The 13,071-nt window shown below is 44.7% G+C and overlaps 1 protein-coding gene across 1 annotated transcript in view; it reads left to right on the top strand.

Moving 5' to 3' along the window:
• The window catches only part of Cdh1 (cadherin 1), a 68,972-nt gene that overhangs the window by 45,655 nt on the left and 10,246 nt on the right, over positions 1-13,071 (top strand). The window contains exons 3-9 of the mRNA XM_021170407.2: positions 2,025-2,248; positions 6,308-6,451; positions 6,565-6,720; positions 10,249-10,393; positions 10,992-11,167; positions 11,444-11,572; positions 12,816-12,998. Coding sequence (XP_021026066.1) covers positions 2,025-2,248; positions 6,308-6,451; positions 6,565-6,720; positions 10,249-10,393; positions 10,992-11,167; positions 11,444-11,572; positions 12,816-12,998 — 1,157 coding nt within the window. The remainder of the gene's footprint in view (positions 1-2,024; positions 2,249-6,307; positions 6,452-6,564; positions 6,721-10,248; positions 10,394-10,991; positions 11,168-11,443; positions 11,573-12,815; positions 12,999-13,071) is intronic.

The raw sequence follows: 13,071 nt of genomic DNA, 5'->3' as shown, positions 1-13,071 counted from the left end.
GTGACAGGCCCCCAAAGATGACTCAGATGCCCTCCCCCTCCCCCCAGTACCTGTGCTGCAGGTTGGGAGGGTTTCTTTAAGAGCGTCTTTAAATGTTCCTAATCGGGACTTTAAAAGTGCTAACTGGGGACTAGGGGAGATGGCTGAGCCTGTAAAGTGCTTGCTGTGCCCTGAAGAAAGTCTGCCACTCTCTGTGTAGGACTTGTAGTCTCAGTATGCGCAGGCAGATAACCAGATGGAGTTCTGGTGCTTGCTGGCTAGCCAGCCTGTCTTACTTGTCGAGTTCCAGGCCAATGAGAGACTCTAGTCTTACAAAACAAGGCGGATAACATCGACTACATAGACAGACAGACAGACAGACTCTCTCTGTCTCTCTTTCCTACACATCCATTCTTCCCATAAGAAAGGATAGTTGCTTCAAGTTTAGACAGATCCTCCTGTGACTGTCATCTCTCATTTGCCTTTTGTTCCGAAGTGTGTATTTTTGCCAGTCAGACTGGTGGTGCCTGCACCCTCCCTCTTCTTGCTCACTGAAACAACATTCATATCTATTTTCTCTGTCAAGTACAGGGGCTTTGGGCTTCTGAGATGTTTACAAGGGTGACCCCTGGTGGAAGAAATGAGCACTGTAGCACAGGCATCTCCTCCTGGGGCAGAAAGTGTTGCGTCCACCTGAATGTAGAGGTGCCTACCTTTGAGAAAGAGGCAGGGGAGTAGGGATTTTCCTGAGAGAATGCTTAGGCAAAGTAGAAGTTCTGTTGTGGGAGTGATTGATGGGCAATTGTTTGAAAGTCTGAAAGTAAGCTAACTTCTGAGATTTGTTGTGAATTCACTCAAATGTACCCTCTGAGAGTTTTTCTATTACACTTCTCTTTGTGTGTACACACACACACACACACACACACACACCCCTTGTGCCCATGAGCACAAAATGTCCCATGGCATGCCCGAGAAGGTCTGAGGATAGCTTACAAGTCCGTTCTCTTAGCTGGGTAGTGCTAGTATACACCTTTAATCCTAGCACTCGAGGCAGAGGCAGAGGCGGGAGGATCTCTGAGTTCAAGGCCAGCCTGGTCTATAGAGTGAGTTCCAGGATGGCCAGGGCTACACAGAGCCCAGTCTTGAAACCCTACTCCCCAACCCTCCCATACACAGTTAGTTCTCTTATCCTTTGAGTGAGTTCTTTCACTGTGGGGTTCCAGCAATGGAGCTCAGGATTGGCTGTAAGCATGCTTGCCTGCTCAGCCATCTAGGTGCCTTGGGTTTTTGAGGCAGGGTTTCCTACAGCCTCAGATTTGCTTACCTCTGGAAATGTAACCAGTGTTCCTTGCCCCCATACCTGTTTTGTTTGTGTGTGGTGTATGTGTGTGAGTGGGTCTGATGTTTGCATAAGTGCAGGTACAGATGTGCCGTGGAGGGGTATAGAGGTCAGAGGCCAACTTTGGCACTCGGTTCTTCTGTTCCATCTTGCTTTGAGGCAGGGTCTCTTGTCTCTGTAGACTTGGCTGCATACATTGAGCTAGCTGGCCCATGAGCTTCTGGGTGAATCTCCCATCTTGCCGCAGGAGCACCAGGCTTACAGAGGCACATTACCACATCTTGCTCTACCTGAGTTTAAGGGTCTGAACTTTGGTCACCATGCCACGCTGCAAGCACTCTGACCCGATGAGACATTTCCCCGTCTGGTTTCATATTAAGTAATCTCTCTTTTGCTTTCACTCTGAAAATGAAAGATTGCTTTATAGACAAGATACTCATTGACAATTAAGTGAAGAAAACCAACCAACCAAACAAACAAACAAAAAGCCACCCAGACTCCAAATGTCAGTTGCCCTGTATTTGGGAAGAATCTAATGATGAGGCCAAGGCTCTCCGGGTAGGGTTGTTCATTACCAGTTCTTGGTTTGTTGCGTTGGTGTGTATTTTGTATGATGTGCTAGGTGACTCAGGTTTCCTTTCTGGAGAAGAAATGTCCTGTCTGCGATCTGTCCACTTTCCTAATCTCTGTGATCTCCATCCTGTAGTGAGATTTGAAGGATGCACTGGCCGGCCAAGGACAGCCTTCTTTTCAGAAGACTCCCGATTCAAAGTGGCGACAGACGGTACCATCACAGTCAAGCGGCATCTAAAGCTCCATAAACTGGAGACCAGTTTCCTTGTCCACGCCTGGGACTCCAGTCATAGGAAGCTGTCTACCAAAGTGACGCTGAAGTCCATGGGGCACCACCATCACCGGCACCACCACCGCGTACGTACTTGGGGGTATTTCTCCGATATGTGTGTATTTTTCAGGGAGCTGTCTAATCTGGGGGGAGGCATAGTCTTGGCACTGGAGACTTGTTGGGTGAGATAATTTTATGGGAAGACTCTGGGATGCTACGTGGCATCCCTGATGCCTGGAATACCTGCAGAAGAATCTCCGTAAACTCATGATTCTTAGGGTGGGGGTGGCAAAAATACCCCCCATTGAGGACAGTCTTTCATTCTGACTGAATCCATTCCTATTGGGCTTGGGGTTTGCTGTTGGGTTCTGTGGCTCTGGTAGTATGGGTTAATGAGGAAGACACTGGCCCTGCCTGGATTGTTAGCCCACAGTTGTTTTCTCTCTGACAACAACCCCAGGGACACCAGAGGGGTCATTTCACCTGTGCAGACTGAGTGAATTTACACACAGGAGACACCGAGAACGTGCAATACACTTGGTATCCACAAGGACCATCTTCTTCCTTTATGAATATGAAAATCTAAATGCTCAGTAGGGGTGAGGATATTTGCCTATAGCCAGCATGTCCTCCTGCTAATGCACCTCTACTTAAGATAATGCTCAACTCATTACTCTATGCGACAGTCACTGTTGCACCCTTATTAGTAAGTCTGCATATGTCCTGCACGGACAGAGTTGTTCTCACAGTTATTTTGGTTTGAGCCCAGGTTGGCTTCAAACTCATAGTCTCTTGATCTGGGATTGTGGGTGTGTACTAATATGTTTGATACAGGGTTGGTTCTCCCTCGTTTTTCTTTTCTTTTTTTGGACAGGATTTCTTATAGCCACGATGGTGCCCAGCTCACTGTACTGCAGAAGATAACTTCTAATTTTTTATCTCCCGAGTGATAGGGTTGTAAGCTTGTGCCATCACAAGCTTGGGTTTGCGGGGCTCTAGGGATTAAATACAGGGGTTCATGCATGCTAGACTTAGTACTCTGCCAACTGAGCTACACCCCCTACTCTAGATACCTTTAAAAAAAAATCTTGCAGAATCCTTTCTGTCCCCCTTTTTGTTTTATTTAAAGGATGGTTTTGTGTAGCCAAGATTGTCCCCAAACTTGATATATAGCCCAGGATGGCCTTGAACTCCTAATCCTCCAAAGTGTGGGATTACAGGCATGTACAACCATATTTGGCTTTGAAAAAAAATCATTTCTATCTGCTCTTGGTTGACTACCTATGTGAACCTAAGCTATGGAGGGAGGGCTGAGTGGAAGGTTAGAGTCTTATCAAATACTCTCTGTTGGCCTTGCCTTCTTGGAGGGAGAATGTGTGTCTTATTTAGCAAGGAGGTGGAAGGAAGACCAGTCCCTTTTTAGAGCTGAAGAGACAGCTGTAGGTTTTGTTCCCAAAACCTCCATTAGGTACCATAGAACAGCCAGGACTCCAGCTGTAGGAGACACAGGCTCCCTTTCGGGCCTCTGCGGTGCTTACACATGAATGGTGCCTTCAATTCATGCAAACATACACAGAGATGATAAACAGATTGCTTGTTTGTTTTAAGTCTTCTTTGCACTGTCGTTATGCTTCTCCTGATGTTTGCAGTGCTGCTCTTAGGTCCTGCGCTGTCCCGAAAACCCGTACAGTGAAGAGGCTGATACACAGATTGTGTGTGGTCTAGATTCTGCTTGGGAATGTCCCTGGAGGATGTCACCAAAAGCCACATAAATGCTTCTGTCCATTTTGAGAATGGTCTCTGGGCACTTCCTATGGTGTCTCTCTAGGGGACATTGTAGACACACTTTGATTTCTGCTCCCGGGGCGTGGATTGTGCCAAAGCCTTTAAAGTTGATTTCTGTTCTGTTCTCTGAAGACTCTTGAGATTCCTGAGATTTAATAATCCCCGGATGTAGTTTTCCTCTCTGGAATTAGAGAAGTGAAGAACTTAGTTCTGTTATGTTAGTTATGGCTTCCTGAGACCCAAGCCCCAGCTTGCTGGCGGTCAAGCATGCATGTGTGTTCAGCACTGTAAGTCCCCACCAGGCAGTTGACTGTGGGAGCTTTCTAAGACCAAGAACAGTTTGGAGGTTGTCCTTCCCCTGGCCCCCTCACCCTCATCTTTCCCTCTGCTGACTTCACTCTTCATTTTTGCTATATCAAGTCTGCATTTTGGAAACGCCCAAGCCAGGTGTGGTGGTTCACACCTCTTCTGTTTGTTTCGTTGGTTTTTGTTTTTCAAGACAGGGTTTCTCATATGTAGCCCTGGCTGGCCTGGAACTCACAGTTTAAACCAGGCTGTCACTGAACTCAGAAATCTGCTTGTCTCTGCCTCCCAAGTGCTGGTTTACATAGTAAGTTTCAGGCCAGCCGGGACTATGCTGTGAAGCCCTATCTCAACAAAACAAAACAAAACAAATCCCCATTTTAGATATTGGGACAGTTCTCACAGAAGGTATGTGATCCTCTGGAGACAGAGGGGGAGCTATTCTGGTAGCCAGGTAGCCAGTCCCAGAGCCAGCCTTTAGCTCATGCTGGCTTTTTTCTGTAGGTAACACATGCAGGGATGGTAAGACTGTGTGTGTGGCAGGTATGTGAGACTGAGTTCTAGAATACTTGGTCACATTTTATGTCTGTCTTTCCTGTTTCGATTCTTGGGGGCAGGGGGGACCAATCCAGAAGGGCTGAAAATGTAGCTCAGTTGATGAGTCCTGATTTAGAGTGCATGAGGCCCTGGTTTCTATTCCCTACCATCACATAAATGCACCCATCATCCATCCTTTGTTGAGTGGAGGCAGGAGGACCTGAAGTTCAAGATCTCCGATGGCCGCATAATTTGAAGCCAGACTGGGCTTCATGAGATTGTTTCTAAAAATGTTCCAACCAAACAACAGACAGAGAGGAAAGAGGGCCTGACTAGAACTTGGCAGCTGTGGTCTCTGTTGATGTAGTGTCTTCCTGGGGAGGGTAAGGATGAAATCTTGTAGAAACTTTGTTACCACGAATCATTCTAAAACACTTAAAACAATCCAGGAGGTGTCGCCTTTCATCTTAGGCTTTCCTGTTTCCCTGAGTGTGCAGGAAGTTATCCTTATTGCACATGAGAACGGTTCAATGCAAGTCTCCAGGTAATTTTTGATTCCTAGCCCAGCTGCTTCTGTTAGAACAAATGCAACCCTTACAGATATAACACAATAAGATTAACATGTTTGTATCGATCTCAGAAATAGTTCTTAATAGCAATTCCCCAAACTCGTTGATTGATAGCTCCACTTTGGTGAGCTGTATCCCTAGGAAAACAAAAGAAGGGAAGCTTAGAACTCCCAAATAGCTAGTTACTGAATTACTTCTGACGTTATCAGTGTATGGCTTAAAGGGCATGTACTATATAAGTTTGAAATAACTTTTAAATACAATTGTCAAATGTCTGGACCCACAAATTTTGTATGCACAGTGATTATTTGAATGCTAAACATTAAGAATTTAATGAGAACAACCTGGTGGTGATGGCACATGCCTTCAATTTCAGCACTTGGAAGGCAGATGCAGGTGGATTTCTCTGAGTTCAAGGCCAGCCTGGTCTGCAGAACAAGTTCCAGGATAGCAAAGGGCTACACAGAGAAATCCTATCTCAAACAAACCAACCAACAAACAACAACAACAAAACATACTAACACTGGGTGGTGGTGGTGGTGGTGAGGTTTGCTTGGGTTTTTAGCTCTGGAGGTTCAAGCCCAAATGATACTTTATTCTGTCCTTTAATTGGGGTAGCACACAGGAGAGTAAACTACTTGTCTTATGATCCAGAAAGCAAAGGTGAGACTCGGGTCTCAATATCTTCTGTGATCTGAAGGCCTCTCATTAGCCACTAAGTTAGGAACCAAGCTTTTAGGCATAGGAACTATTGTGGGAAGTCAGCGTCCAGACAACAGTATGTTCATTTCTTTGGCTTATGCTTTAATTGTTCATTTTGAATGGTACAGGTAATTTGTCATTGAGAATGAGTCACTAAATTCAAGATGGTGGACGTCGGTGGGATGGATGAACTGTTAGACCCGTATGTCTTCTGCATTACCTCATTTTGTTAATCTTCTTTTCTCTTAGGACCCCGTCTCTGAATCCAACCCAGAGCTGCTCATGTTTCCCAGCGTGTACCCAGGTCTCAGAAGACAGAAACGAGACTGGGTCATCCCTCCCATCAGCTGCCCCGAAAATGAAAAGGGCGAATTCCCAAAGAACCTGGTTCAGGTAGGGGAGGAAGTTGGTGGCAGGCTCTGTCCTCTTGAGAGAAGAGAAAATGAAAAGACCCCATGTTGAGATCTTTCCTGGCCAGTTCTGATCTTCTTCTGTTTTGTGTTCAGATCAAATCCAACAGGGACAAAGAAACAAAGGTTTTCTACAGCATCACCGGCCAAGGAGCTGACAAACCCCCTGTTGGTGTTTTCATCATTGAGAGGGAGACAGGCTGGCTGAAAGTGACACAGCCTCTGGATAGAGAAGCCATTGCCAAGTACATCGTGAGTATTTTTTGTAGACACTTGTTGGCCACTGGGTAACGGTTGTCAAATTTTGGGAGCAGCTGGTGTTTTATCCCCAGTTTGGATGCCCTGGACATATAAGTAGCTTAACTTATCTTAAAGTTGTGATGGTTAGTTGTTGATATTGTAGGGATTCCTCACATCATACATGAGCTTAGATGGAAGCTGTCGGAGTAGGCCTGGAGGAATGGCTCAGTGGTTAAGAACATTTGGTGCCCTTGAAGAGAATCTTGTGTTTAGTTCCCAGCATTCACATGGGTAGCTCACAACCACCTGAAACTCCAGCTCTGGGTGTTCTGACACCGTATGACCTCCCTTGATAACTGCACAAAAGTGTATGTGAACACACACACGCACACACACAGAGGCAGAGACAGGGATAGAGAGAGACAGAGACATACATACATATACATGCTGGGGACTAGCCTGCTCTAACAGGTATGGAGGTGGAGGAGCCTTGGATAAAGCTAAAGGCTGATGATAGCTTCATAACTCTTCTTGCTGTTCTGGGGGTGAGAAGCTGTCTGGCAATTTAACTCTCTCTCACTATTCTGTGGTTAAAGGCTCATGTTTTCTGGCAATTAACTCCTGCTGATAGCAGCAGGGGATTAAGAAAAGAAGTTAGTTGCTTAGGCTGGCTCTTCTTTGACTCTGAGGCTGAGAGTTCTGTTAACTCTTTGTGGGCCAGAGAGAAAGGAAAAGAGTCAGGCCCACAGAAAAGACTCTTCACTCTGGATGAAGCAGAGAAAAGAATCTCCAACAAATCTTTATTTCTGTTCTCAGTATTCACACATTCTCTGAAAATTACCTCATACAGCTATCAGGTAGAATTGTTACAGCAGGATAATTGATTACATGATTTTTTTTATTTTTATTTTTATTTTTTTCCATTTTTGGTTTTTCGAGACAGGGTTTCCTCTGTGTAGCCCTGGCTGTCCTGGAACTCACTCTGTAGACCAGGCTGGCCTTGAACTCAGAAATCCACCTGCCTCTGCTTCCCAAGTGCTAGGATTAAAGGTGTGCACCACCGCTGCTCGGTTTACATGATTTTCTAAACACTTTTCCGTTCTATAAGTTCATAGTATATTTAAGGCAATAGTTCATGTCATAAGGTTTAAGGAGTTAGAGCAGAAATGTTTAATCTCTTCCCATTAAGATAGTATCTGACTAAACATCTGTTATCTATCTTCTAGATCTATAAGTTCAATATAAGTAATTAATTTTTTATCACAAATTAGCACGGTTTTGTGGAGATAAATCACCTACCTCTTTTTAAAGTTTTATATAGATAAACTAGTCAATATTTTATTTGTTGTCTTTGCATCTACAATAAATTATCCATTCCCAGTTTATGACCTTTCGTTACCAGTTAGTGACCTTGTTCCTAACCAGAAGGAATGTTTTCCTTGGTCATAAATTTGTTCCAAGCCTGCTTTCTTTTCCTAGTGCAATTAGCCTGTGACACATGAAGCGTTACAGGGCTCTGTTTGCAGCTTTTTCTTCTACAGGGGACTTGAGATTACTTGTATCAATTTAGGAATTCTGAAAATCATTATCAGGATTTATGTAATCATTAATTCTTCTACACAGCATTACTATATGAAAGCATATTTTTATATTGATTCTGCAGGAAATGTGCAGTGGGCACATTTCCTGCAGAATTGGGTGGGCTGATGCCCAGGAATCATTAGGCTATGTAATAGTGACAGGAAAGGCATATCAGCAGCAAGTTGCAATCCTGGGATGAATCCTCTAAGGACCCTATGTTCTCAGAGCTCACCCATTGCACTTATTCAGAAGGGTGGGCCATCTCCAGAAAGCTCACTTAGCCTTTCCTAGATGACTTCTGACATATACACATACATACACATAAAGTGAAAGATGTTGACTTGGCTCAGGAGATGGCTTAGTTGTTAAGAGCACTCACTGGTTGTTCTTGTAAAGGAACTGAGTGTGGTTTCCCATACTGACAAGGTAGCTTATAATCATCTATAACTCAGGTTCCAAGGAACTCAGTGTCCTCCATAGGTACCAGCTCACATATGGTACACATACCTACCTGGAGCCAAAACACTTATTATATACATAAAAAAGGGAGAAAGGTTGGGCACTAGAGAGATGGCTTAGCAGTTAAGAGCACTGGCTACTCCTTCAAAGGACCCTGGTTTAATTTGTAGCCCACATGGCAGCTCAGAACTGTCTGTAACTCCAGTTCCTAACGATTCGACACTCTTACTCAGACATGTATGTAGACAAAACACCAATGCACATAAAAAAATAAATAAATCTTTTTAAATTGGCGTTCTGCCTGTATGTATGACTGTACACCAGTAGAGGTCATCAGAGGTCATGGTGGTTATGAGTCACCATGTGGATGCTAGGAATTGAACAAAGGACCTGTAGCAGAGCAGGCAATGATATATATATATATATAAGAATGAAGACCAAAGTGTGGACACTGTGTCCCTTCTTAGAATTGGGAACAAAACACCCATGGAAGGAGTTACAGAGACAAAGTTTCGAGCTGTGATGAAAGGATGGACCATCTAGAGACTGCCGTATCCAGGGATCCATCCCATAATCAGCTTCCAAATGCTGACACCATTGCACATACTAGCAAGATTTTGCTGAAAGGACCCAAATATAGCTGTCTCTTGTGAGACTATGCCGGGGCCTAGCAAACACAGAAGTGGATGCTCACAGTCAGCTATTGGATGTATCACAGGGCTCCCAATGGAGAAGCTAGAGAAAGTACCCAAGGAGCTAAAGGGATCTGCAACCCTATAGTTGGAACAACATGATGAACTAACCAGTACCCCGGAGCTCTTGTCTCTAGCTGCATATGTATCGAAAGATGGCCTAGTGGGCCATCACTGGAAAGAGAGGCCCATTGGACTTGCAAACTTTATAGGCCCCAAGATAGGGGAATGCCAGGGCCAAAAGAATGGGAATGGGTGGGTAGGGAAGTGGGGGGTGGTATGGGGGAATGTTGGGATAGCATTGGAAATGTAATTGAGGAAAATATGTAATAAAAAATATTAAAAATTAAAAATTTTTTTTTTAATTTTTGACATTTTTTGACATTTTTTTAAATGTCAACTTTTTCTTGGGGAGAAATTTCTTACCTAGATGATACATATTCTGATAATAACTATAGGGAGTGAAGCACACTTCTGAGACTTGGTTGCAATGTGAACTTAGGGAGGAGGGAGATAATCTGTAGGTGCCAAATATAGAAAAATCTCAGGAAAATATTAGACTGAAATAGCCAGAGGGAAAATGACCCCAACTGAAATATGTGTGTTATGTGATAAATGGGCTGTCTGGCTGGTGGTTGTCTCTAGCTTTGAGACTTCATCATGAGTTCATTAAGCAGCAACACACAATGTGGAAAATTCTCACATGAAGGTGTCATAGTAGAAAGAGTGGAGGCTAGATGGAGCCGTTCTAGCCAGACTTACCACCCTGGATCTTCTTCCAAGTAACCCTCACTTGACTCTCTTGCAGCTCTATTCTCATGCCGTGTCATCAAATGGGGAAGCAGTGGAGGATCCCATGGAGATAGTGATCACAGTGACAGATCAGAATGACAACAGGCCAGAGTTCATCCAGGCGGTCTTTGAGGGATCCGTTGCAGAAGGCGCTCTTCCAGGTAAATTAGTCTCAAGGAACTGAGTACCCAGAAAGACATTTGGGTTCTTTAGACCTTGAAGGATGGGATTAGAGGTTGTGTCACTGAAGTTCCGATTTGCTCTTTGAAAGCCACCCTGAGAGATGAGGTGGAGGCATGAGGGAGCAAATATAAATTTCTACCTGTAGAAACACATATGAGCTTGGTGGTGCATGTATATAACTCCAGTTCTAAGGGATGTGATGCCCTCTTCTGGCCTTTAAGGGCATCTACAAGTGTACATACTACTATACTACTAGAAGAAGAAGGAGGAGGAGGAAAATAATAAGAAGAAATCTGAAAAGAAATCAGAACAGGAAGGATTTGGTAGCAATATTTATTTATTGCCAACACCATCTTCCTTTCCTCCTTACATCTGAATTGTAGGCATTGAAAGTTGAGTTCCCTGAACATGGCTCGTTTGGTGTGATGCCCCCTTGACTGGTAGCTTGATGAGAATTTTAGAAATAAAAACTGTGACAAAGTGTGCTTATCTTCTGGAACAGGATTGTTCTGAATAGTTGTGAGCAAATCCCAGGGTAGCCATTGCAACCCATTTAAGACCCCTCTCCTTTGACAGGAACCTCTGTGATGCAGGTCTCAGCCACCGATGCAGACGATGATGTCAACACCTACAACGCTGCCATCGCCTACACCATTGTCAGCCAGGATCCTGAGCTGCCTCACAAAAACATGTTCACTGTCAATAGGGACACCGGGGTCATCAGTGTGCTCACCTCCGGGCTGGACCGAGAGGTCAGGCAGGACTCAGGGGGATGGCAGAGGGGCTTGAAGGGCAAATAGACATTAAATCCCATGGACAGTGTAACCCTCTGCTAAGCCTAGTGGTCAGTTAGTGTAAGTGGCTTGGCTTTATATCTAAATACCTGTGCAGAAGCTCTGTGCCTGGGGACAGGCAGCCTGAGCAGTTAAGCACGTGGTCAAATACTTTTCTATACACAGTAAGCTGCACTGGGTTTGGGGTGACTGACGGGGAGTGGGTTCTGATTCCATGTGTTTTGGTGTCTACAGAGTTACCATACATACACTCTGGTGGTTCAGGCTGCTGACCTTCAAGGCGAAGGCTTGAGCACAACAGCCAAGGCTGTGATCACTGTCACGGATATTAATGACAACGCTCCTGTCTTCAACCCGAGCACGGTAACTCTCCAGCTTCTTTGTTCTATGAGGGGCCCTTCATTGCCTACGAGCTAAGTTTTGCCCCTGTGCCCTGGTGAACCCTTTAAAAACTCCTCCCCAGGTTAGTGAATGTGAGCTTCAGACTTAGAAACTAACATCCTGGAACAGCTACAACCTTTGAAACGCTTCTTCTATCTTTTGCCTGGGGCCATTGGCACATGATCGTGTATTGTATTGCCGAAAGCTCCTGAGGCCTTGCTGTCTCCTTACCTCAGCATCTCTATAGTATCCGTGGGTCTCACTTACTCCACACATTTCCTAAGTTTATATTCCACCCTGTGTTACCGGAGACCTGCCAGCTCAAAGCAGACAAGTTTTCTAGTCTGTGGAACTTACAATTTATAGGAAATATATAATTTTAGGAGGATGGATGATTTGAGCCAGATCTTACTGTGTAACCCATGCTGGGTTACAGCTCAACAACGCGCCTCCTAAATGCTGGGTTACAGCTGTGAGATGCCATGTCCAGCTTTGTTAAGAATTACTAAATGCCAAATATCAAATGAATGAATGAATGTCAAAAACATTCAAGGAAAAGGTTTTAAGAGCCAGATAAAGGAACTTCGTCTGCAGACTCTAGTACGCTTGCACACACATACGTGCACACAGAACTTAATCAAATTAAACTTTTTATAGCCCACGTTGGCAGGCAGGTTTATAATGCCATGGCCATCTTTTTAGCCTTAGAAGAGAAGATCGTATTTTACTGAGTTAGAAGTTGATATGGTGGTTGCTTAGTTAGCAGAGGCCCAAATAATGTAGATTCAAAAGGCAGGGTTGACTTTTTCCCCTTTTGTTACAATAGGCCCCAGGGACAACTGATTTATCTTATTTAGTGTTTACTAATAGAGACTAGAGGTTAGATGGGTGTGGGAGCAAATGGTACACATGTCTTAAGATCACAGTAAGCAGAAAATGGGACTAACAGAGGGTCCTTGTACCCAGGGCCTCAGAAAGCTACTTCAGGCGTGTATAGAGGAGGGTGCTCGGAGCTGCTAGTTGGTCTACTGATGGGAACTGATGGCCTGTTCCCAGGGCTCTTACTTCCATCCTTAGAGACTCATGCGCGTCTCTTGACCTCACTCATCCCGCCTATGTCTCCAGAATTGGCCTCAGTATGGCTCCCATTCCTTTAGCCCAAGCCCTGGGTCTATGCTTACTGTCATCTTGTCACTAATGACCTGATTTTTCCTTTCCTCTTCAGTACCAGGGTCAAGTGCCTGAGAATGAGGTCAATGCCCGGATTGCCACACTCAAGGTGACTGATGATGATGCCCCCCACACCCCGGCATGGAATGCTGTGTACACCGTAGTCAATGATCCTGACCAGCAGTTCGTTGTCGTCACAGACCCCACGACCAATGATGGCATTTTGAAAACAGCCAAGGTTTGTACGGTGCTTAGTGAACGATGTGCCGCTGGCTGAGGGTCTCTCGTTTCACGATGTCTTCTCATGAGTG

The sequence above is a fragment of the Mus caroli genome, unplaced genomic scaffold, assembly GCF_978045245.1.
Source record: "Mus caroli unplaced genomic scaffold, Mus_caroli_1 scaffold_10, whole genome shotgun sequence".
In the NCBI taxonomy this organism is placed as follows: Eukaryota; Metazoa; Chordata; class Mammalia; order Rodentia; family Muridae; genus Mus; species Mus caroli.
Note: the sequence above shows the minus strand (reverse complement) of the source record. Positions and strands in the feature narration are given on the sequence as shown.